Consider the following 26,983-nt stretch of genomic DNA (forward strand, 5'->3'; position numbering starts at 1 on the left):
GTTGCTGCTTTTGTTCTACTCCTCGCACTCAAAATAAATCATTTAAAATAATTGTACTGTGTGTTTCTTTTTTTCTTTTTGTAAGTAGTTACGCAAGTATACTGCGTAGTTTTGACGATTATGCTTTACGGATGTGTCATTACATTACAAATTTTTTGGCCAGTTCGACGTTTCGCTCCGCTCTTATGCGTGAACATTGTCTCAGCTCATGAAAAAGGAAAGAAATGTTGCTGCTTTTGTTCTACTCCTCGCACTGAAATAAATCATTAAAAATAATTGTACTGTGTTTCTTTTTTTTTTTTTTTTTGACACTGTCGTGTCGCGCGAGGCTAGATGACAACGTTGACGACTGCTGTTTCCAAAATGTCGATGTGCACTTGTGATCATGTCATCATTCGTAAGGTTTTCCTCATACGCTTGAAGGCAAATGTCCGCTCAGTTCCCTGTGAAGTTGGCCCAGGACGCATCATCCACCGAAGTAATAGATGCCGCCAGCCAGACAGGCAGACGAATCTCTCTCGCAAACAGCACGGTGTCACCACCGTCAATCGTTCACTCCACTGCCAACTATTCGCTCCATATTCAGTTAGGTTGTATAACTATTCGGTGCGTATTTCATTCCATTGCATTTTAATACCGTCAGGGAGAAAAGGCTGTACATAAGGGGAAGAAATGCACATGTGGATAACATAAAATAGCAGAAATAACTACGTGAGGTACAAGCAATTCTGCGTGAACATAACGCGAGCATAGAATAGTACAAATGACTATGCGAAGTACAGGCAAAGGCAGGGAACACACACACACACAAAAAAACGCAAATGACTGCGTGAACTACGAACAATTCAACACGTGCAACACAACTAGAACAAGTAGAGTTCATCACACATTCCCCTAAAATAATTTAGGTTGTCGGGAAAAAACAAAATTAGCTGGCAACGAGTTACAGTCATTAATACATGACGACAAAGGATAATTTAAAAATTACATATATTCATTATGACCTCTCGAACTCCCTTCGCAAATCTCTCCGTACTCCTCTACCGGTTCGCTGGATTTCTCCCAATCTATATAACCTGTAAGGGTGATGAGATCGTTCAGAGACGGAATACGGTGTACGCAGGTATCGACTCTGTTGTGAATAAAGTTTATCATTAATTGCAAGTGGTGTATCTTACGTCTTGCTTCTAACAAGGGAATACCATACTCTACTTAGAATTTTGTTATGCTAGAATCCCTATCATATTTATTGAAAATAGTGCGCACAGCCTTGGTTTGCACGGATTGTGATTTCTGAACGAGAGCCCTTCGCAGGGGTTCCATATCAATGAAGCATATTCTAATTTTGAGCGGATAAATGTGTTAAAGGCAAGTAATTTCACTTCTGAAGATGCTAAGAAAATGTACGACGAAGAAATCCCAAGGTTTGTACAGCAGAGTTACATTCCATTGCTTTGGTTACGTATTTATTCTACCCGAATTCGCTTCGGTGTTAAAGGAACGATTCATTCGATACAAGCCCAATTACGTGCTTTAGAGGCGTTCCGCTTATTTATTTATTTATATTTATTTAGATTTTTATATACCATGTGGGCCTATAGACGGTACTGGCATTATTGTGCAGCAGTTCCGGCTTTTTGTGGAATCAAGTGTAATTATGAGTTTGCGCATAGTGAAAAATAAATAAATAAATAGAACTAACATTTGCGTAACAATCTTTAAGTCAATGTCAAATGCAGTAAGCAGCAACTCACTTGAGGTATGCCCTTATGGTGTCTTGACTGCACACAGAAAAGGTGTAATGGTTGACGCTTTTGTTGCCGTAGCCCATCAGATAGCCATCGGAGTACTTACAGGTGCTGGTAGTCAGATCTCCGTCATGTGGTGCGCCCAGTCTGGATTTGGTTTTAAAATTCAGGAAATAGAAATGAATGCTGTTATGAATATGACACAACGGAAGTCCATCTTCTCTTTAACAGAAAACGATTATGATAGGAGAAAAAAATAAATAAAGACATCGGTACACGAAAACGCAAAACGCATGACCTAACAGGGTTGTCCTACTATGAGTTGTCCCGAATTCCAGATTGCGCCCGGAGGTGTGCGCGGGTGCTGTAATGTCCGCGGAACCGCCGTATATCCCTGATTTGAGATCGAAATATAAGGTTCCGAAAGCGGGTATAGAAACGCGTACCGCTGCGGTACGAGCAGATACTCGCATTATCCTCGCCATTATCCTGCCAAATTAATCGTCTCACGTTTAGCGGATACGGTTTTGGTATTTAACGGATAGACTGCGAGGCTGTTCTATCTGGGTGTTCTTCGTCGAGTTTCCTCAGGCTCTTTGAAACATACCGACGGTCATAGAGCGTTTCGACACCGGTAGCACTGCCGTAGAGGGAAAATCCCACCTTTCGTACCCCCGATATTGTGCCTTTGATAGCGCATTTGGGATAGAGAAACGAAGGTGAAATCCTCCATTGAACGAAATACAGCGCAACAACAAGGACAAGAAGGAACCAGACAGCACAGACGGTGACTTGCAACAGAAGTTTATTATGCGAAGTGCAGGAAAACAAAATGAAGGAAAATGGAACGGGAACAAGGGATTGCAATGCACAGTGGCTACACAGGACACGCACGGTTCAGATAAGTAATATTCCGTACTTGAAATTCAATGGATTATGCACTCACACAGCGTTTTTGTTAGTTATGGGTCGTGAGATCCCCGTACATCCTTTTGGTACGGTAATCCGTGAAGCTCGCGATAACCCGACTTCTTCCTAACAGAGGGCCGCATGCACAGGCTGCCCTGTGGATTGCTTCCTGCTCCTGATATTAGAGAATTTTTATGTTCACGGAGCCATTCATTCACATATCTCCCCGTCTGCTCTACGTACGACTTGTCACAAGTCAATGGAATGCCATGAACGATGCCACTGCGGCATTCCACAAACTGTTTCCTGTGGCTGATCGTGGCACGAGGGTGCTGCCGGCTCTAGACTGTTCACCCAAGGGCACAGCAAGCCGAGTTGGCCGGCACATTCGGGCACCAACACGTTCTACAGGCTTTTTTTTAAATTTTATTTCGTGAGACACTCCATACACATATGGAACCATCGCTGTCGCGCTGCCTCTCAGTCCCCTGCCTCACCTTCCGCAGGAGAACCTCAGGAATGTCACTCAGCATGACCGGGCGATAACCGGCCATTTGTAATCATTCAACTGGGACATCAGGCCTGCACGGAGCTGGTGAGCGCTCCGCTCATTAGGGAATCAGACGCAGGAAGCAATTTTGCGCTACACTGCCCAGCTTGTGGGTCAGTGTTAGGGAGCGCTCTGGTTATAGTCCGATACAGGGATCACCAGAGACATATACGAGGCTCTCACGACCCATTACAGACAAGAAAGCTGTGTTAGTGCACCATCCACTGAACTTCAGGAGTGGAAGATCGCTTATCTAAACGCATGACGTGTACTGCCTCTGTGCCTTGCATTCCGTTATTCCCCTCCCATTTACGTCCCTTTCCCTTTTGTTTTCCTGCGGTTCGCATGATAAACCGCAGTTGGTAGCCGGCGCCTGTGTTGTCTGGTTCCATGTTGTCCTGGTTCTCGCGCTGCGTTGAGTTCAGTATGTAACAACTTGGAAAACTTTCCGCGTTAACTGAAATACTCCACCTCCAATGCAAAGACCCCGTAGAACCCCTTATATTTTTCTGTCTACGTCACTGGCATATAGTATTTGGACTACATGATCCGACAGCACCATTCCTCTGTAATTTCCCCGCGCAAGACTTGGCGTGACGCTGAGCCGTATTTCCCCTGATCAATGCTGTAAGACTTACAAGTGGCCCAGTTCGTGTGCAACAGTGGTAACTCCTTTGTAACTGAGTGCCGTGTCTTCTGCGATGCCGGTGTTGTATCCTGGAATGCAAACTCCTCCCAAGTAAGCACGTCCTTTGTAACGAAATGAAAGAGAGAGGGTAGATGCACCACAAGGCCACTACAAGGGTAGTACAATTTGAAAACGGCAAGTAAAAACTGCACTTCTATCAAACTGTGAGCGCAAATGGTTCTGTGCTTGCCATTGCTTCGTGGTTTATTCGAAACATTGTTCCGCTGTTCAACTATAATTTAGTAGCATTTTGTCATCAATTAAGGCATCACAGTGCAACGTCTTCGTTTTTCGTTCTGGTATGCTCTTCAGCTGATAGAACACTCGGTAACCATTAAAGGAGTACAGAGGGCCATCCAAAAAAAATTCATATTAAGACATCTGATGAAAGTGTGTGTCATTATACAGAATAGCGCGAAATGTGTTGATGTGTGCAATTTGTTTCTCAGAAAAAAACTCACATAAACATAGCTCCGCGCCTTCACCCTTAACTCGCCACTCCAGCTATAACGAGGATGAGGAGGTATGATAGAACGTCACCGATGACGGCATAAGGAGACTCGTTCTGGTTTGCCGGTCAGTGGGGGTCAGCGCCTTGTCCCTTGGCCGCCGTAAACCTGTTTCGCCAGTTTTTCCGGAGAATTGGGGATAGAAGGAGCGGCCGACGCATTACCGAGCAAGGAGAAAGGCTTTATCAGAACCCCGAACAGCCGAGTAGCAGACGACAGCGGAGTAGCAGACAACATTTCTCTAGGCCAATCAGCGAGCGTTCTCCTTTAGCGTCAGCGCGAGGTTCCAGGCAGATCACAGGCTGGTACTGCTCTTTACCACTGTTGCGCACGGTCGCTTTTTGCGGCGTATTTTAAATTCAATTTCTGCGATAATAATGACTCTGTGGTGTAAATTACTTCGCATGGCGCATCTTACTGGCCTACTTAACAGTTTTATAGGAAGAAAACTGGGTGTTAAAAATGACTTCTGTGCTACTTTAAGGGCTCTCCAAGAGTATCGAATTGAGTCAAAGCCCGAAGGAAAACGACGCGCCGCCGTCCACATGGATGCGCATCGAGTACAGGGCGGATATTGTGTCACGCTGCGTCATTATAGAAAATCAGAGGACAACTTCCGCAAATCCTGTCCTTTCTGGTGTTTGCCACATTAGCACCGAATACGAAAACACCGAGAAGGTAACATCTACGCACCGTGCACACGTGTACCTGATGATGATGATTGATGATGATTCGAAGTTTAATAGTGCAAAGGCATGTACCTCACAATGTATCTTGCGCTACGGCTGCAAGTCCTGTTGCTGCTGTCAGTAGTGACTACTTCCTCTATCCAAAGCAGAGCGTGGCTTAGAATTATTTCACGTTGCCACTTGGTCAACCCTACTGGCAGTAGCATACGGCGTAACTGATCGACAGCAAGCAGCATTAATTCCTCTTTTATTAAAGAGTTCTCGTATATTTCATGTTATAGCCTTCGCGTACGTAAGGGATAGCGTTGTTTGTTACGCGCACGCGGGAAACATATAGAGAGCTTCGCGCAGCGCGTGGAACAGCCACGCTATCCCTTAAGTACGCGAAGCTGACGGCGTACGATATACCAAACCCCCTATTTTCCCTCTATGGGCACGTTCTCTTTACATGCAATGCGCATCGGCCGTCTCCATCCACCTCTGTTTAGTGGATTGAATCCGGATTCGATGCGACAACCATAGTTCTGTGGTTCGAGCCTTCGACATTCACGATTACCATCATCTACTCTTGCGTGTAAACAGACACATCGCACTTGTAAACATCACACTTGTAAACAGAGGAGGTGTGCCATTTTCTGGGGAGCGCGCTAAAATCCGGCAGGACCGAGCTCACCGATACGCCATGTCGATCTTCACGTGAGTTCGTATCCTCACGCCTTATCAGACGATTGTGATCGTAAGTTTCGAAGGCCCGAAACGCCGAGCTATGTCGACAACTGAACGCCTCTGTCGTACACACGGTGGTACCAACTATAGCGTTTATCACTCCTCTAAGTTGCCTGCCCTCTTTGTTCCTTTCTATTGCCTTAAAGCTTGCACTTACCGGCTATGTTCGTACTCCATTCGCCGTAACTTGGAAAAGAGGCCATATCCAATCTGCTCAAGGACAAAGCAGACAAGGGTTACGTATTGCAAAGCGTAGTTTTGATGATTCATTTCATATAGACTCCAATTCAGTTTTTCTAACACTATGCTACGGTGTCGAATTCTTACCCCGTTGATATCGCTGGTTGTCGGGGTTACGGGCTCGAGGCCATCGCAATGGCGTGCAAAGTATCGTTATTCGAACTCGCTTTGCATAAAATTGTGTCGTTAGGGGTGCTGGCTTAAAGACAATGAACGTCCCACAATATGGGGGATCTACTATGTAGTCATAATAGAGAGCAGCCAAGGAGGAAAGAAATACTCGTTATTCTAGAGATGAGCCACAGCCAGTGCTGCCATTTTAGCAATTTTGCTGCTAAATCTAGCTCCGTTTGCTTTTTGCTCGATTTAGCGACTTGTTTCATATACCTGGTTTAGGAACTTTTTTTAGCGACTTGCTTCAGCAGATCATGAGATTTTTAGTGACAATGAAAATGTGAAACCGTCGATAAAAATCGGTTTATGCAGTATTGAAACTGACATGATGTACTTATAAACAGTAGGAAGGACAGGGTCATCCGTTGTTTCCTTCCGCATCTCCCGCCACGTAATGGGTTGAAGACGCCGCTCGGTCATACAGATCGCGGTCGTGTCACTGCCATCGCTGCCTTGACTGGCCTTTGTTGCCGGCAATCGTACACGGGAAGTGTAGCGGTTTCTTAGTTGTGAAACCCTTTTTACGGCGATACCTTTTAACTGGAAGGTCTCGAGAAATCGCCGTGACTGTATCACAAATCCTCTGCTTCGGTTTCAGTTTCGGTGATGCAAAACAATTTTAAATAATGTAAAGCTAATGAAATCAGTTCTGACGTACTTAGGGATGGATACGTTGTGCCGGAAAGTGTCCTCAATCTTCTGCGTGTCCCGTCCCGCTTTTGTGTCGATTTTAGTAATATTTTGTCCCAGCTCTACACATCGCCACTCACTTCACTGATCACAAGGCAGTACATGTCATTCTAAAGCAGTTGTGCACGTATAAGCGATAAAACTGTCGGCATCCACAAACAACCGCTCCCCTTGAAATTCGCGTTACACAACCGTACCCCTGCTGTCATTTATTGTGATTTCATTGAACCTCGGCACACATAAACGCAAGCACAAACACACAACAGTCTCACGGAAACCATTTGTTAAGACGATTTCGTAATTGAGCCAGCGTGCAATGCGCATAGGGTGATAGCCATAGCCTTGGGTGGAGACAAGAATAGTTAGGTCTTGACGATCAGTACGAAGAGTGAACAGTCTGCCAAATTGTAAACTTCTTCTTAAAGTGTAAACACTTCTCACAGACCTAAAAACATTCCAAGTCCTCCTTTTCATCGTCCGAGTACGTTTGGTGCCACAAAGCGTCCGCGACGTGAAGGCCACGATACGTAGTCCCTCGCGGTGTTGCTGTTCCTGGACTGCTCCTACGCCGTAGTTGGATGCGTCGGTAGTCACGGTGGTTGGCAGTGTGGGATTGAAAATTGTCAATGTCGTGTCAATTTAGCATCAAATGTCCCAGTTTGTCGACAGCTTCCTGGTGCTCTTCAGATAGACAGAATGGTACGCTCTTTCGAAATAGGGCCGAAAGAGGTCCGATAAGTGTCACAAATTGTGGCATAAACTTCAAGTACTACGAAGCGTAGACCGAAGAAGGACCTATTGTAGTGAAATGAGCTGAGCCAATGTAGTGAAATGTTTCGGACGTAGAGCTTCCATAATAGCCTTCGTTGTGTCTTCATCTGGACGAATGTCCTCGTCGGAAACACAGTGGCCGGTTGGCAACGTGGTGTTACGGAATGCTGGTTCCATTCGTGGCGTTTATATACATAGTACGGCCCACATAAAGAAACACAACTATACGTCTGTCCGGTATGAACGTGAGATGCACACTCTGACATTATACGAGACAGAACCAGAAACACTCACAAGGAGAGAGAGAGGGATAGAGGAGGGAACGGAACGCCCGACTAAACAAAACACGAAGCAGAGATCATTTTCGACATCGTTCCGAGTTCACCCCGGCGTGATGGGTCTTGGGATCTTCTACACAAACTCAGTGCGTTATGTATAGTATCTCGTACGCAGTCCCCGAAGGGACCTCACAAAACATCCTCCCGGCGCGAAATCATCGCTTGATTAGTGGCGATCATTTAGAAGTTCTAGTGGGCACATCAGTTGCATAGGTCGGCGGATAACCACACCTGGGCCAGCTTCGCAGTACGTGACCGCACTGTCCTTCTGGTGAGGTGTGCGCTTTTAGCATTCTCGCGATCTTCCACATCTGCCGTGGAATCTTCTCGTCATACAGAACGACTAGGCCGCCCTCTTGTATCTTCGAAGTGGGCCTATTCGGTGCCAAATGCGCAGAGCGGGGTTGTAATATATATTCTCCCTGCCACCGTTTCCAGAAATGATCTAGTGTATGTGCGTGGTGTTTCCATCTCCGTGTGAGTTCCTGTCTGCCAAATGTTGGCACGTGAGGTACACTCGCTTCTGGTGCTGCTGCGAGTCGTCTTCCAATTAAGAAGTGGCCAGGGGTTAAACGTTCCGGTTCGTTGGTGTCGGAAGAGATGAAGGTCAGTGGGCGTGAATTTACGATCGCTTCGACTTCGCGTAGAACTGTCGTTATCTCGTCGAAGCAGAGAAATTCTCTTCTAAGGACTTTCCGAAGACATTCTTTTGCAGAGCGTACCATGCGCTCCCAAAATCCTGCCCACCATGCTGCCCTTTCCACTATGTGCTTCCACTTTATGTTTTCTGTTGCAGTAGAAGTCTTAAATTTCCGCGGCTCTAGGGCCTCTCACACCTTTTAGAGATCCCGAGAAACTTGTTGAAAGGAACCATGAAAGGATATTTGACAGGCCGACGATTATTTTTTAATTTTTGTTCCCCTGTAGTAAAGCATTCACTCTGTGAACTATGAAGTTGTAAGTGGTTCAAATAGCGAAGATATTCTATATTAACCACGGGCGTGAACGGCATCTGCTATGACCCGCCTCCGATGTGAACTGGTCGTGACATCTTACACAGAACATGCTGCCGATTCGTGGACGGGCTTTTGCGTGCACACTGCAGAATTTGCAAACAAGCTTGCATACTTCGCCATGAAATATGTTTTAATATGACCTGATGACAAGATTGTATGTAAACTTTGACACAGAATCCTACGAGAAATGTAATATAGCTGTTGACTGTCAGCATGGTTACCGGAGAACGTTTTCCTCTTTGTACTTCTTCGTCAGAACATACCTCCGTCGAGCTGCTGAGCACCGAACGATCCTTAGACGCTGCTTGTGCCGCATAATCTCTTCCTCCCATTGCTGACAATTTTCCTTTCGCCATATTTCAAGTGATTTACGATTTAGATATACGACGTCGTTTTTGTCTCAACTGAAACCATGCGTGCACATGGTCCTGCCGGGTGTGTCGTCCTCGTCGTTCACAGTTGGCTGAGAGAATTGGATGGCGATGACGTAAGCCCGCTTCGAAGGCACGCACACGCCCAGCCGCCAAGCCCTGCTATTTTTGTTGCCCTGTTATTTTGAATCGTTTAACCCTTACACGTTTTCCTCTTTCACTTTGGCGGTCGCCGTTGCAGGCAGTTGTGGTTGTAAGTTATAACTGTGGCAGAGACGTTGCGGATCGAATATGTGAAATTCGGTATGCAAATAATTTATACTTTTAGGAAGGCTCTTCGGACTGAACGCATTTGGTAGTGGGCCCACCCACACGAACGCAAGAGATGCTTCTGGATACGGTAAGGCTTAATGCGACCGCTAAGCAGTCACTCATAGGCTTTGTTCGAGGAAAGACGGGGAGAAATCCGGGGAGAAATCCAGCGAAGCGGTAAGGAAGTATGAAACAAACTGCCTGAGGGCGAAAGCTGACGACATTTCGAACAGAGACTGTTCTTCTGAAGAAAAACAATTACTGTTCGAAATATCGGCGGCTCTCGTGCTGAGGCAATTTCCTATATTCTTCGAGGAAGTCGGTTGAGGGAATTGTGTGTGTGTGTGTGTGTTTTCCAGTTTGCATTCCATTTTGGCTACTAAAGAGAAGTGTGACAAGTAGGAGCGACCAATTATTTCGTCCAAAAGAGAGGTGATGTCATGTTATTGCGCTGCGATGAGTCGTTTAGGGTATGCGTCTATGTGTCTTGCAGTATGCGTAGTCGAAGGAATGTGGTGTTGGCGATCAAACGATGCCGGCGAACATCTACCAGCAGGCCAAAATTGTTGACGTAATCAGCCCCAAGATTTGCGTACGGCTGGTCGACGACAGTGCAAATGCAGCGAAGACGAGACTTCAACCTATGTTCAGACTGAGCGATGACGAGACCTAGCGATATGCGAATCGTTCGAACCTTGCAATGTGTATTCGGCTCATCGGTCCAGCCTCTCCCCCCTGCAGTGAAAGCAGGGCAGGCGGCAAGATGCCCACATCTGCACTGGTGTCCACTACAAAACGGTAGCTGGGCGTACGGTCTCTTATGCAAAAGGAGCCCCAGTGATTCTCCCCAGCCGCTGATGGTTGGGGCAGAGCTTCACGTCCAGTAGCAAGGTGGTTGGCAGTTGCTGGCTGCATCACCGATAGTACATGGTACTTATAGTGGTTGGTTGAGAATGACAGTGGCGAACGGGCTTCGTTGAGAGACGATGTAGAACTCCGACAGAACGTAGCCGAAAGGCCGACGAAAGCTGTTGAACGGGAGCAATAGCCACCTTCTGTGCAAGTGCAACAAGAAGACCGCGAAGATGTGCTTGGGACGCGCAGAGGCCGGCGACGGAGTGCGCGGTGTGACTGCACCTATGTCGCACGATGCGGAAAGACCAGGCATATCGAGACCCCGATCCGGCATCTTCAACAAGTCCTTGGCGGCAGAGTGTGCGGCTGCTTCCAGGATCATTTGGATCTGACGGAGAGACATGGAGAACGGAATCATTGATGGCGACAGGCCTCATAAGCTCGCGCAACGTCGCAACACACTAGGTGGAAGTGGTGGTGGTGGCGAATAATGACTGGGGAGCCGACGGCGAGTAGCGTGACAACAACGGGAAGGTTTTATTGCCAACTGTAGGATGGGATGTAGAGCGAAGCGATTATCGTTCTATGGAAGATGGCGTCGAGCAGTGTTCCCCTCGAGCCATCAATCCCCAAATTGTAGGGCTGGTTTTAATGATAGACTAATGTGTGTGCACGAAAAACGAAACTTCGGGCATCAATGGCAGAGGCTGCGTGCCGTGAGAGATTATGATCTCTACGATGCAGCTGTATGCAGAAGGTTTGTACTTTATTATTAGGCAGTACGTAACTTTGAAACTAATCCGGAATCTCCCGAACTATCGTCAGTGTCAGTTTGCTAACGGTAAAGCCACTTTTACCCCAACGATGTGCGAACTGGTGATTCAAAGTTCGCGGTTTTTTATCGGTGTGGTGGGGACATTTTACGTGCACGAAATGACAGACAAGATACGTACCCTGTCAATAAGAATGCAATGTTTTCTGTTCTTCTAGTTACTCTGTAGTGTTGCCGGAATCTGTTCATCGTCCTTGAATCGTCCAGGTAGGTTTGACCGCCTCTAACGGTTTCTGACACAATATCCGAATTCCCTTTCTATTACAAAATGGAAAATGATTATAATCAGAAAAAAACATAATGCAAAAAGTGTCATTCAAAAATTGTCATGCTCAGTGTCATATCGCCATTAATTAACAACCAATTAATGTGCAGTAATGCGTGAAACCACACGATATGATTTCGGAAGAAGTGTATCGCTGATAAGGTATACCGGTTGTGTTGGGAAGTGGCCCTTATTTCATTTCGATCTATTTACTATACCGGAAAATCCTGGGAGACGGAACGTCAGGGGGGGAAGTGGGGAGAGTATGTACGAAAACTCAAGTTCGCATACAGAAACAAAGTCAACGCCATTAAGAGTATTCGCGTTTTTTTGCCAGATCGACGACACAACTCGGCACTAGCCGATCCAGGTTCCCATTCTGCATTTCCGTTCTGCGTTCATCTCCGCTTTTAGTACTACCGTGTGTGAACCAGGCAGACGAACACATAATTGGAAGGCGGATAGCTGAGCGCAAGAGGGTATCGGTACGGTGCTCCGCGCAACAAATATGTAAATCGGAACAAATTAATTGTACTCTACGAATCGCTAAGTATACAGGGTGTCTCAGAAAACGTGTCATTGAATTATAACTTTTAAAAAAAATTACACGAAATAGAATCATGCGGTCAACGGCATTTGTTCTTACTAGGTTTTTGCCACCTCCTGATGTGAAGGTCGTGCAACATAACTTTAATTATGTGAATTTTTGTGAAGTGAAGTCGGAAATTTGCCAAGCAAAGGTTACTTTTTTTGCCCAACCAATGTGAAGAGCGTGTCTAATTTATTCAACTTAATGATAATTGACAGGGATAATTAAGGGCTGTTCATATTGGTGGGGTAAAAAAGTGACCTTTACTTGGAACATTTCCGAGTTCAGTTCGCAAATATTGTCACGGATGAAAACAGACGAGCGAGACGGCGAATAATCTGCGAATACGGCGACGAGCGTTAGCGCTTAAACAGAACTAAGGCGAGTAATGTTCCGACTGGCAGCTCACAAGCTTTTATACACAGCGGCGAACATTGTAGAAAGCGCGCGGTGGTGGAGAGGAGGAAATACAGAAGCCTCTCCAAGGTCGTCGGCCCGTCCTTGAGATTGATGTGAGCGAAGGAGTAGATGCTCCCAGAAGGATCGCTTGCCGCGTAGCGCGACGTGTCGCGGGCCTCAGCCCGTCGCTCGACGCCTTGTTAGCTGTTGTTGCGGTTCCGTGTGGTCACTTCAAACATGATACGTGGCAATATTTACATAATTAAACTTACGATACATGACATTCACATCAGGAGTTGGAAGAAACGTAGTAAGAACAAATACCGTTGACCGCGTGATTCTAGGTGGCGTAGTTTTTTTATTATAATTCAATGACACGTTTTCTGGGACACCCTGTAGATACGTCTATGTTTTCTGTAACCTCTTTTTGCAGAAAATTCCACTCAGTAAAACACAGGTTTTGGAAGCGCAAAGTAAACTTTCAAAATTGGGAGCGTATGCATAGGAGCCACTCACTCCTTAGTTCGTGGCCAATGTGTCAGGAATGCTCACTGAAAAGAAAGCATTTCGATAGCGCCACCTGTTTACAAACTGTTCAGCCGAACTGTTCAACCTTCGTGAATCACCCGGCAGGCATAAGCAACTACATGATTAATGAATACGAGAAACAATATGCGTCGTCGCTGTCTCGTTCCTTCTTTTGTCGCCTGGCCAAGGGAAACAATATTGCTCAGTATTGGCAGTATTCAACAGCCGCCGTTAGCCACTGGTTCAGTAACGCCTGGTTCAAGTTCATCACGTCAGACCTTCGTCCGCCAATCACAAACCACCACCCTTTTCTACTAACCCCGCTGCCGTGAGGCACATGGCGGCCTCAATGGGGCTTGTGTTTACAGCGCATGCGTATTTGAACGCACATGACTCGGAGCTATGGCGACCGGTAGGCCTAATCTACGGCACGCCGAAAATTTTTCGGCGAATAGATCATATGCAAAACTATATAACTATAAATTATAAAATACTAATATATATATATATATATATATACTATACTACTCTAATATACTAAATAAAATAAACTATATAAAACTATAAAACATATGCGCCATCTCGTAGCATTCCTGGGAACCTACCGGCGTTCCGCCATGTATGAGGCATCCTGCCCGGCCCGTGCAATGCAAACGACTGCCATACCACAGTTCTCTCGCGTGTCATGCTTCTCACATATGCTGTTTCACTATCTTGTTTGTGTGATTGATGAGACGCGGGTTTAAAAAGGGAATGTAAACCAGGTAAGACAGCCTCAAATAATCTGTATTCCTTATTGCATTGAAAGCGTTGAGTGCGGTGATATTGGTTGGTCAAGAAAATTACGTTAACCTAGTGCAACGATGCTTTGTCATCCCATCCCAGGAGAAATTTATACAGTTTAGTACAGCTCATTTGAGAACTTGTTCGTGCACTTGATAGCAAAAACATTTTGTACAAAATAAAACTTTAGTGCGATTGCAGTTGTTGCTATGAAACCCGCTGTGATACACACCGTTACGTACTCGTATAAAATGTGGTCTTTCTCTGAGTTTTCGTTATCTGAGCATCTCCCACATAATTGTCACGTTTGGTTGCACTACATTTCATGTGACTGTTTTCCAGACCTCGTTAAATGTGCTCCTCAGACGGTGCACTCTGACTGTTTCAATCATTTTGTGCGAGGACATTTCATGCTCGCCTTACAGTCACCTTCAACAGCTTCCCTGAGACAGAAATGACTGCTAGCCATCAAGTAAAAAGATAAGTTCAATGCTGACACAGCAAAGGTGTCTTCACGGCACTTCAAAGAGACTGATTTTGTCCCAAACGTGCCAAATGGAAGACGGAGTCTATGAATTTTCTGTGCCATCAGTCTTCTCATTGAAGGAGAAACCAGAGCGGAAACTACCAAGGGAACGCGTGATAGAAAACTATCGATAAGTCATCGATAGTGTCCAGAAACATCGATGGTATTAGGATAATTGACCATCGACAGTTGCTGCAGTCGTACTAAGCTTTTATTTTGTAACAAATGTAAATGTTTATGCGTATACGGTGCACTATATAGTTCTTAAATGGACTGTACTGAACTGTCTAAATATGTCATAGGATGGCATTAAAGAGCAGCTTTGCACAAGGTTAACGTAATTCTCTTCACCACAATCGAAATGACCGCGCTCCAATGAAACAAGTAATACGGAATTACTCCTACCTTGCTTGCATTCCCTTTTGAACCCCTCGTCTCACTATGTCAATAACATAGTGAAACAGCACATGTGTGAGGCAAGACACGCGATAGAACAGCTGGAGGTGAGTAGTGTGTATGACTCGCGTCGGGGAGGGAGCCTCAAACATAGCGGAATCCCGGACGTTTCCGTGCGCGCTACAAGAGGGCGCTGCGTTTTGCATATCGTCTATTGGAAGCAAGTTTTGACTCGTTAAAGCTGCTAGAAGCGTTCGTAAGGCGGATGCTGTCGCACTCAAAACCAAGGCTCGGAACCGTTATTTTGGGGGATTCGGTTCAAGTTCCGGCTCAAGTTTATCGGCTCGGTTCGGTTCGGGTTCAGCGCAATGAAAATAACAGTTTGAACCGGTTTACGCGTGCTGTATAAATCAATGTACCAATGTGAGAGGTAATATCAGGTTCCGGCGACGGCTTGCTCCTCGTCCCTATCTCTTACTACGTCGCCTCTACACTTCGTAGGCACAAAGTACCATGCAGTTCACAGCAGATCATCCTTTACTGTACTGAAAAGTGTTAGGAAATGGCGTACAGCATGCCATTGAACTCCATTACGAAGGGCTATCGCCAATTTCTAAAGGAAAAAAGAAAAGGAAGAAAGCGGTCACGTGGTAGATAGGAGCATCTCAGAATCGCATGCGCAGGCCAGCACGCTGATCCCCGTCGAAAAGAGGGCGAGTGGCCGCTCCTGTGTTCCCTTCCCCCATACTCTGGACCACACGCCAACCTCTTTCCCGTGGTCGCTAGAGGTCTGCGTTGCATGTGGATGTCGCTGTGAACTATGAAAATCTGCGTCGCCTTCACACCGCGACGCTGAATGAATGGAAGCAGTCGAGGCAACAACGCAAAGTGTAGCTGTCGTATAGCACGATTTTTTTTTTTACATCTGGAGTCACCAAAATATACAGGGATGTCGTAAACGTTTTTGGAGGTGAGGCTGTAGGAGGTGCATCGACTCATCACTTCTTGGTTTATCAATTTGTCGGCTCTATGAATTCGGCAAAATTCGGAGCTATGCAGGGAACTGGTGCACGGTAGTCGAGTGGGAAAGCACGGGCGTTTTTACCGTCTCTCGGACCGGATACCGCTTTATACGCCAGTGTTACAATCTGAATTGAAGGTCACGTCACGATAGCCACTGACATTATGCGTCATATAGCGCGGATAGATTAATGCAGAATAATGTATTCACTAACGAAATTGTTGTTCTTTGTAACTTTACTATACTTCGCATAACCACGGAAACTTGTTGCTACTAGTTTTGTAGGCACCCAGGTGTTGGAAGCGCAGCTGCAGCAGGGAGTCAGCCTGAAGAAATTGTCACATTTCGTCTGGAGTCAAATAAATGTGTCTTGCCCATCGCAAAGGGGGGGGGGGGACATGTTTATTACAAAAAAAAAGGCAACGTCAGCCAGGCAGAAGACGACTTGCTATTCCTTGTAAAAAAGACGAAGAAAAAACAGAAGCAGTAAAGGAGAAAGACGCAAGCGGCATATGGGCAGCAGGGCGGGCTGGAGTACACGATCGCTCAGAGGCAGTCCAGCAGCCCAGAGTCACTCAGGAAGCATATTAGTGATCTGGTAACAGCCCATTGCTTCTGCCCTACAGGGCCCAGTAGGGTGGCCAAAGAGAGGTCTCTGTGCCCCAGGGAAGACAGGCGGTGCTTGAGTGCAGTCCGATGAGCGGCATATCTTGGACAGGTCAAGAGCAAATGATAGGTGTCGGCGTCGGTGGAGCAGGAGGGGCACGCCGAAGAGGGACGCTGTTTGAACAGGAACGATGGAGTACGGGCAACATTCAGGCGAAGACGATGGAGAGCTGACTCTTCTTTTCGAGACAGCTGCAGCGACACAGTGAAGGCCATCTTCGGGTCAATGCGGTGGAGGAGGGTGTTGGCTGCGACAGTGTTTTCCATGAAAAGCCGGGTGTCGAAGGTAAAGCGCCGGCCGATGTGTATGCCCAGACGGATGGTGATAGCGGGATGACAGTGTTGCACTCAGCTGCGCCATGTGTCGGCTGTGTCAGCTGCTGTGTCGGCAAGCCAATGTGGCTTGGCACCCACTGAAACCAGACGGAGTGGCCGGAGGTGACGAGGAGGTTGTGCACAATCAGGATCAGTGAGCGGATGTCAGAAACAACTTGTGAGCGAGGCGAAGACAGTGCCTCCAGCGCCGACTTGCTGTCTGTGAGGACTGTCCAACTTCCAGTTGGACGAGAGGATACAAGCTTCAGCGCTTCGTGAATGGCTACAAGCTATGCTTCGGTGGACGACATTTCGTGGGGAAGCTTGAAGGCTTGTTCGATGCTTTTGGAAGGAAGGAACAGTGCTGCTGTGGAGACGCCCGCGGAAACTGAGCCGCCGGTATACATTTGCAGTCGCTGACTGTGTAGGGCGTCCAGGTGCTCCAGCACGAGCTACCGCAGGACAGGCGGGGGATGGTCATTTTTGCTCGTGATGCAAGGGATATGTGTGTGCACAGTGGGTGTGACCATCGACCACATTGGTGGGGTGTAAGGCGAAGTAGAGGCAGTTGATGGGACCAACACCTTCAGTCGCCGGACAGCGGCACCGAATGCCAACGCAGGGCAGTCATTGTCGATTTCCCGTAAGTGGTGGGCGGGATGACGAGTAAGGTATCGTGAGTAGGCGCGAAGGGTTTCCAGGTCGCGCAGAATGTGTGCTGGAGACTTCCTGCCCTCTGCTAGGACGAGGTATGTCTCTGACGTTTTGGGAACACCCAGGCAGACGCGCAGGCTGCGGGCCTGAATGTTGAGGAGCTCGCGCTCATCGGCTTTGCTTACGGCGTGGAGGACTGGGAGGCTGTGCCTCAGGGTTCCGGTCATCAGGGAGGTGTGGACGACCTTAAGGTCGGTGTAGGTAGGGCCCCATGACGTTCCAGAGATCCGTCGCAGCACATTAACGAGGACAGAGAGCTGGGAGGAGAGAGCTTTGATGTTTGGACCAGGTGAGGCCCCAGTCGATTATAATGCCTAGATACTTGTTGTGTGGCACGAACTCCACCGGCAAACCTGCAATCCGTAGCGCGAACTGGCGGCATGATCGGGGCGTAAACGTCATGGCGACCGTCTTGGATGACGAAACAGGCAGTCCCCGGTCGGAAAGATACAGGACAACATCATCAAGGGCTCCTTGCAGGCGGCGCTGAATCGCGTCACGGCGCGTGCCGGAGGTCCACAGGCATATGTCGTCGGCGTAGATGGTGATACTGACGTTGCGTAGGAAGTGAGCTGGTAGGGAGGCCATGACAAGGTTGAACAGAAGAGGGCTGAGCACAATACCTTGCGGGACGCCGCGGCGAACACGGAAGGATTGGGTATTCTCTTAGTGCGCACAAACAAAGACCTGTCCGATAGGAAGTCCTGAATCCACGACAGCATCCGCCCCCCCACGACAGCCTCTTGGAGTGTCGCCACAACAGTACTGTGGACTACGCTGTCGTAAGCCTTCAGAACGTCGAGGAAGACAGCGGCGGTATGCAGGCCTTCAGATCGGGCTTGCTGCGCGGAGGTGGTGACGGCGATGACATTGTCAACGGCAGATCTACCTTGTCTGATTCCGGCCATCAGCCGCACTTTCAAGGTACCAGGCGAGGCGGGAAGGAACCATTCTCTCGAAAGTCTTCCCGATGCAGGTGGTAAGGGCAATTAGCCTAAATGAATCGATGTTGTGTGGTAATTTGCCCGACTTTAAGATGGGAATTACCATCGCACATTTCCATTCTGTCCGGACGGAACCGGCTACCCAGGACGCGTTGAAAATGCTCAGAAGAGACTGGCGCGCGCAAAGCGGTATATTTCTGAGCGCCATGTAAGACACATGGTCCGCGCCTGGCGAGGTATGCACGGGTGCATTCTCCAGCGGAGATTCAAGTTCAGCAAGGGAGAATGGAATGTCTAGGAGAGGTTCGCTCGACGACTCCAGAACTACGGGAATGTCCTTGGATGAGGCTAGCGAGTTGGTGGGGCCTGAGGCGAGGCGGTCGCAGTACGCCTCCGCTACTTCGAGTTCCTGGCAAGCGAAAGCGATCGAAATGGCTGGCGCTGAGTGACGGGCATATGGAGCCATTTGAGCACGGACCACAGCCGGGACAGCGGCGTGCGCGGCGACAGTGAAGTCGCAAAGTTCCGCCAGTGGGTACGTGCCAGTTTGACCAGGTGCCTGTGGACAGCCTTCTGTACACGTCGCGCCTCAGACGTGTGTTCCGGCTGACGAGTGCGACGGGCGCGTCGTTCTGCGCGGCGGCGGAGCGCGCGCAGCCTCTCGTGCTCCGCATCGACGACAGTCAACTTTTCCGGTACCCGCGCAACGCTGATGGAGGACTGCGCGGCACGAACGACTGCTTGACAGAAGTCCCTTTCATTCATCGGCATGGAGTCTGCGAAGTCGGTCTCCAGAGCAGATCAGTAGGACGCCCAGTTGACGCACCGGGGCGAGCGCCGCTCCATTCTGGAGTGCCGAATGTTGGCCAGGACACGCCGGTGATCGCTGCCCATCGTGTCACCGTCGACTTGCCACCTGGAGATCTGCGCAATGGAGGCCGAGGCCACAGTCAGGTCCAAGCAGGACGAAAGGAGAGTCGATTGCACAAACGTTTAGGATATGGAGGTCGCGTTCTTCAAACAGGGCAGCCAAGCGACAGCCACGTGTGTCTGTGCGCAAACTTCCCCAGACGACATTGTGTGGGTTGAGATCACCAGAGATCAGGTAAGGGGGTGGGGGGGCACTATCTAGTAGCGCCGCTATCTCGCGCACATTGTAAGCAACAGCTGGCGGTACGTACAGTAAGACGGCGGCGAACACAACCTCACCCAAGCTAAGGGTGCAGCAGGCGTACTCGCCCACTCCTGTGCAAGGAACAGCTCTCTTTACTGCCGGTATGTCGGACCAGACGAAGAGTGCGGCACGGCTTGTCCTGTCTGGGGGGCGCGAGGTGAACGTAATATAGTTCGACAGGCGGAAATGTCCATTGATGCCACACTCCGAGATACACATTAAAGGAAACTTGTGCCGTCATGCGAACTAGCGAAAATCAGACGTTTTAGAACGAGGGCTTCTTGCGTTCCACTGGAAGACTGTGGTCGTTCGGTGCTGCAGGGGAGGGGAGAGCGTTGCTCTCCTGTCCATGCTGGGTGCGTGCGTGCGATCAATGGAGAGGCCAACGGCTTAGGCTACTTAGAACGTTGAGCCGAAGGCAAACTTGTTTGAGATGGCCCGTTCTAGTTGCAGGATCGATTGTGCCTCGGCAATTGCCGCAGATTCGGAGCAGGCTGCGACAATGGCTTTCAGCGCCGCAAAGAGCAACTGGGTTACCACTGCAGCTGCGTCGACGCCTCGTGTCCGGTCCACACGTGGTCGACGGGTACGGGGTGATCCAGAGGGACCCATTGGGGCAGCAGCGTTTGCGTCGGGTGTCGCGTCCGACACGCGGTCGGCCTGGGTCGGTAAAGGGGGAAGGAGGGAAGTCAGAATCACCCCACGACACTGACTGGCCCATCTTTGGGGCAGGTGTAGGGCGGAGACGAGCTTCAGCGATCTTCGCAAGCCGCTTGCGGCTACTTCTCCTCTTGCGCTCGGTCTTGCGGACCCTTTCCTTTGCCTCTTTGTATAGTTGCTGTTCGAGCGCGAGCGCACTCGTGCGATGCGCATTTGCTCTCTGAATCTGGGACAGTCCTTCCGGGTGGTTACCCCTACAGTTAATGCAGGTGTGGTCGCCCGCCGGGCGCGCTGAGCCTACATGGGACTTTCCACAGTTCGGGCAGGCCATCTCCCGGGTGCAGCATGCGGCGACGTGCCCATGCCTGAGGCATTTCACACACTGAGGTATGCGCGGAAGGTAGCCTCGGACCCACACCGTCCGGAGGTGGAAGCTTACGTACAACGGGGGTTTCGGACCGAGGAAGGTCAACCTAACAGCTCCAGCATCTTTCCGTATCCTCCTCGCCGCGAGGAGCGGGGGGTCGAACACTAAAACTTCTGTAATTTGCTGATCCGACAGGGACGTGTCAATTCCAAGGATGACACCATAGCTAGAGTTAGACGGGCGAGCCTGGTAGGCACGGACTGGAACGTTGCAGACCCTGTCGGGTCGCAGGAGAGACGCTTTCGCAGATGCGGTAGCCACGTCGACTGCAATAATATTCTTTGCGTAGTTGGGCCTGATTTCTTCTTTTATCCTGCCTGGGAGTTCAGACGTCAGGAACTGAGAGAGCTTCAAGTGGTTAATCTTAGCGAGTTTCGAAGATCGGCCCAAGTGCGTGAGGAGCACAGTTCAGCTCTCCAGGGGGTTCACTCGCGGACCGCTGCGCAGGTTGACCTTTCTGCCCATTTGACCACGTCCTGGAAAGGTCGTTCGTCGTCGGAGGACGTTAGCGTTGAGCGGCTCGTTGACCTTTTACGAGAGATGACGGTGCCACGGCTCGCAGACGAGTCCGTGTCGCAGCCACTAGCCATTTCTGTTGAGGACCCGCTGAGGGGGTCGTCTGCCCCCTCCATAGCCAGGAAGGCACTGGTGGGCCTCCCAGCAAGGTGATGCGAGGCCTCTGTGGATCCCAGACAAGGGGTTTCCCAAGGAAGACGAGAGATAAGAAAAATAGAGGGTAAAGCTGAGAACAACCAAGGCCGGCGGAGCAGAAGAATTGTGCGTGCGTGCACAACTGAACTTCGTCGTTGCTCCAAGATCGCAAAGGCTTGCATATCATGGAGTCTATTTTTCTCCGTCTCTTTATAGTCAGTGAATCAATCCAATGGATTATTCATGCGCTTCCACACTATACTGAACCAAATTTTCTTCAAAACACAACCCGTTATCCGAAAAGCAACGCAAAACGCATAATGCAGCACTTAAATCGTAACCCTGTCATGCTGCACTGTTTTGTTTTTAGAGAAGCCTTCTAGAGCGCTGTCGTGCATGTTGATAAGCATCTACGTGTAACGTTTATCAATGCCTGAGGAGTTCTGTAGATCGAAATAGGATGCCGTCGGGGGGGGGGGGATCTTATGTCCGCTTGCACTCTACGTCCTGCTTTCCCGCACTACAGCGAACCAGTCGGGCAGTTTCACCCGTTCACAAGCCGACGCCCCTGTAGAAGGGATTGTCTTCCTCTACATGAGCCCTGACCAGTGATGATGGAATGTCCCAGCGGTCAGATGTGCGTAGCCAATCGTTTTGACGGTGCATGTAGAACTGACCAGGCAGCGCAGTACTGCGTGGCAGCAGGGGCACATTGTCTCCAGCCTGGGTGCCCACCACAGTACTCCCTTTGAGGGTTTCTAGACGTTTTGAGGTATGTAGTCGAAGTGTAAGGCATTGATGTTCTTTGTACTCTTTTACCCCTGCAGGCAGAATGGCCGGTGGTAGAAATATAGAAAGATGAAGTGCAGTGGTAGAGTGGTACTGTTACCAACTGTGCTGTCTCACTGCACCTCACCAAACCGAAACTGAAAAATATTCAGTTCTGGCCAGAGTTTCTGCGCAAGGCGACCCAATGCTGTCACGAAACCAGCAATACCTTCCGTGAGATGAGAAGAAGTAAGCACTCGCCCATGAAGATATGTCAAAGAATTCACTATTCATGCACTACATGTAAAAAAAAATGCCACATAGGGCAAATATGCAGTACTGCAATATATGCATAGATGGGTAGAAATTCAGCGAACCGGTAGAGATGTAGGAAGGGAGTTGCCTCAGGACAGAAGCCGCCGGTATTTCGAACAGAGTCTGTTCTTCTTCTGGGGAAGAAGAAGAACAGTCTCCCAGTCCCAGAACAAGAACAGTCTCTGTTCGAAATAATGGCGGCATCTGTCCTGAGGCAACTCCCTTCATGCAATATATGCAGTACTGTGTGCAACAGTACGTAATATATTTGGATGCCTATTGGCATGCTGTTGTAGTAGCGTCTTTTGAAATGGTATTTCGTGCAGGTTGAACTCGTAAGGCTTCAAGCAGAATTAACTTGGACGCGCCCCCGACATGCGGAGCGGCAAGAGAGCCACCCTAGCGGCGCTTAGGAGAAACAAACGAAAATAGTGTTTCGACTGTCCCACTTGTGCTGCGGGGGTGTCCGCCTTGCCTCTCGCTCTTGACTCACCCTACTGTGGACTCACTCACTCAGCTGTGGTTGTAATCGCAACGTTTGTTTGGGTTTGCGGCGATTACGTATACTATTCTCGCCGATATCACACGGATGCGATGCTGTCATCTTAATGATACACGCGAAGGTGGGTACGTTCACTGAGTGGGGCATTTTCGGCATTGTGGTAAAACGAATGAGGATGCACTCGACAAACGCGACCGCATTCGCTTGCGTAGCTGAGATATACATGAGGCGAGAGCTCGTGAGAATGAGGGGTCGTGAGACCATGAGGGTCCTCATGAGAAGAAGGTACGTGAGGCCATGAGGGTCCTCATGAGGTGAAGGCATGTGAGGCCGTGTGGGTCCTCATTAGGCGAAAGTACGTGAGGCGCCGTGAGAACATGAGGGCCCTCATGAGTTGAGGACACGTAAGAATGAGGACCGTCACGAGGCGAAGATACGTGAGGCCATAAGTGTTGTGACTAGCCTCATAATGTGAAGGCATGTGAGGATGAGGATGGAGAGGCCTCTCGGGATCCCCATGCCCTGAGGTGAGGTTTTTGAGGGCAAAATATAAAATAGAACGTAAGGGTGAGGGCAACTCAGGTTTAGTTACTGGTGACGGTGAGTGAGGCCAATAAAGTGTGCTTCGTGAGGTGAGGATGAGTGAGATCGCAGGAAAATGCCCACCTATGGCTATAAGACGCAGCATGTCAGTAAGCACCAAAAATATATTACTTACCGTTCCACACAGTGCGGTTGGTAAGAGTAGCACTCTACCACTGCACTTAATTCATCTTTCTATATTTCCATCAGCGCTCATTCTGCCTACAGAGGTAAAAGCGTACAAAGAACGGGAATGCCTTACACTTCGTCTACGTACCTTAAAACGGCTAAAACCCTCAAGACGAAGCACGTCTGACACAATGTCGGTAACCCAGAAAACAAGTAAAAAATGAAGTGATTTCGATTGTTACCGTAAGTTTCGTTACCCATCTGACGTGGACACGAACCGCCGGGTCATACAGGTCCTTGTACCGCAGGTTTACCTGAAACAAGACAGAGAAATGTACTGTTCAAATTCACAATAAAGTTCGAAGAGTACCCGAGACTAGGCACGGCGTCGAGACTGTTGCGCGTGGAACGTCGGCCTACGTGGACGAGTGCTGGGCAATTCAGTGTAAATGGCTTATGTATTCCCAAATTTTTTAATATGGCTCCTCTTTCGCTGCTTTGATCCTTTGCTTCGGAACTTACACGGTATTTCCATAGGAAAACTGAACGCTTTGCAGTATGTTGCACGGGCATTAGAATTCCTGTGCAAAGAAAATATGAATACTATCGCCGATGCGTCTGAGAGCACAGACAAAAGACAAAATGCTGCATCCTAAAAGATAAGCTACTGTCCTTAGTCTTGACTCGAACATGCTTCAGATGTGTAATACACGCGCTCGAGAAAGAACGGTTGAATTACGAAAAAACTTTTGAAGAGCAAGAAGCTTTCCCGTCTTTCGACACAACACTACGTTCACGAGCGGCGTAAAAGTTGAAACGCGAAAAACGAAACGAAAAAAGCGTGAAAACAACATCGACGTTTAACGTCGAAGTTTAACAGTCGAAGAGCTAATTAAATCTGTAATGTATCCTGCAGTGTAACTTCCAAAAGCCGCAAATGCTGAAAGACCCACTAGAAACAAAATCTCGTGGCTTCAGAGCCCTTCCGTATTTACCTATGTTTATGCTCTAAAAAGCTCCCGTAATATGCATACAACTAGACACAGGAGCTATACAAGTAAAAATTATCAATATATGCAGTATTTTTCATTGTTCTTGGTACGAAATCAATGCACTGGATGCCCTTTTTTTAAGTGTGTATTTCATAGGAATTACACGGTAAAATAACGCTGTTTCCGTTCTGCAGGTCTCATCAGTGAATACTTGGGCCACAGATATAAATTATCGAGCTTTGCGCTGATAAATAATAAAATAGCGTAAAAGCGGCTAGCTGGTGGTCGAAGTCCATGACGAAATAAGCAGAATCATGGGCAATAGGAAAAACACGAACTTACACAACGAAGCTCGACTTTGAGCGTCGTTTTTTATAATCGTGCTTTTCGTACCCATGCTCAGGTTTGGTTCGTCATGCCTTTCCGTTCGGTACTGCCATACTGACTCAAATGTGAACGCCGCCCTTGTTCGTAAGAGTAAAGTGGCGAAGATGAAGTACAGCCCATCGGCCATACACGTGGTGGAGGATGGAGCAGTCACTGTTCGGGTTGACCACCGCACCTCACCAAACCGAAACTGAAAAATATTCAGTTCTGGAAAGAGTTTCTGCGCAAGGCGACCAAATGCTGTCACGAAACCAGCAAAACCATCCGTAAGATGAGAAGAAGTAAGCACTCGCCCATGAAGATATGTCAAAGAATTCACTATTCATGCACTACATGTAAAAAAAAAATGCCACATAGGGCAAACCATGAGTTTATATGCATCGTAGAACCATTCCGATTGGGCCAAAACTAAGACCAAAAGTGCTTTATCGCCACGGTACGAAACCATATCGAGAAAAAAGAACCAGAAAAACATGCATGTGTATGAAAATCCGCGCTCTACAATCAACGATTAATCTCGCAATGCTGTTACGGTAATCAATACTTTTTTTCGGCACCGAGGTGCGGACCGAATATTTACGGTAACGCGGTCTCCGTATCGCTATATCGATACGAATACTTTTATAATGCCTCCACAGTTTATCCCCCGGTCATATTTCTTACTTGTATTCATTGTCACTAGTCCGCGCATTGACAAGAACATATTTTCGAACGTTCACCGTGTCCTGAAAGAAATAAGCACAGCGGTTCCCACCAGTGCTTCAGCGGAACGTCCGTTCAGTGTCCGTGCAGACACGCTGCCACGAAAGCGCTGTAGGATGACAGTCTTTGAGCGCCAGCTATTGCTAACAGTCAACGAAGGCGTTACGATTCTATTATAAATATCTTGCTTTCTGTTGCAAAAATGTTATTTCTCGATTCGCTGTTATGTAAAGGGAGTGTTTACGTAAGCGAGATATCGCTGTTGCAGATTGCATATAACTCCTTCATATTAAAATGGTTGTGTAAAGTATCGCGCGTTCCTTTCTTCAATCACGATAGCGGTATTGCGTTATCGATATTAGTATCCATATCGGTATCTCCCTGCTTTTTACTCAAGTAACCAGGAGCCAGACCTTGAACTCTCACATAGCAAGCGCTATCGTTGTACAGTATTTAAACTTTGAAGTTTCACGTGGCGACACGTGAAAGCCGTTTTGGTAGGCCGCGATTTCAAGTTAGCGCATGAGAGATCTTTGGTAAATCACCGGCACCGGCGCGTTATAGGATAACAACAAATTGAAGATCGGGCTGCAGTATTGGTATTGCGATACCATATTTCGGAAACTGGTAAAAAACAGTATTTCACGAACTATTGTTTAGGCATGTGACGCAGAAATACCAGAAAATGTATTTAGTGTTTTGAGAAGTATTATATCATAGGAAGCGCAGCCTGTCACGCGTCTGGCAACACTCCTCGTCGAAGATCAATTTGTCAAGCGGTGCGTCGTGTTGGCTGTTGCTAGGATGCAGCCACCACACCTTTCGGTGACATCACCTGCTCTTGGATAATGCGAAAGTATGACGTTTTGCGGGTTCATTCGGAAATATGTGGAGGAGCGTAATGTTCGTCGACTCCATTCATATTATGTGTTCTGTGTCTGTGAGCGATACGGAATGCAAAACAAACTTTTTTGGTTCGTAGTTGCATTTTCAGGTAATTCGACCCGTAATTTTCACCTCCACTATCACCACCATCATCATCATCCACCATCCGCGCATCACCACTAGCAAAGTGCATAGTATTAGCCGAATCCAAGAGGTGGCAATCCTAATGTACTGATAGTGACCTA

The 26,983-nt window shown here is 48.1% G+C and overlaps 1 protein-coding gene across 1 annotated transcript in view; it reads right to left on the reverse strand.

Annotated features, from left to right (window-relative positions):
• Positions 1-26,983, reverse strand: part of LOC135368854 (venom metalloproteinase antarease TserMP_A-like) — a 93,501-nt gene that overhangs the window by 43,478 nt on the left and 23,040 nt on the right. Inside the window, exons 7-11 of the mRNA XM_064602395.1 lie at positions 24,015-24,086; positions 11,540-11,676; positions 5,977-6,029; positions 3,846-3,957; positions 1,755-1,895 (exon numbers count right to left, since the gene is read on the reverse strand). Of these exons, the coding sequence (XP_064458465.1) occupies positions 1,755-1,895; positions 3,846-3,957; positions 5,977-6,029; positions 11,540-11,676; positions 24,015-24,086 (515 nt within the window). The remainder of the gene's footprint in view (positions 1-1,754; positions 1,896-3,845; positions 3,958-5,976; positions 6,030-11,539; positions 11,677-24,014; positions 24,087-26,983) is intronic.

The sequence above is a fragment of the Ornithodoros turicata genome, chromosome 1, assembly GCF_037126465.1.
Source record: "Ornithodoros turicata isolate Travis chromosome 1, ASM3712646v1, whole genome shotgun sequence".
NCBI classification, from domain to species: domain Eukaryota; kingdom Metazoa; phylum Arthropoda; class Arachnida; order Ixodida; family Argasidae; genus Ornithodoros; species Ornithodoros turicata.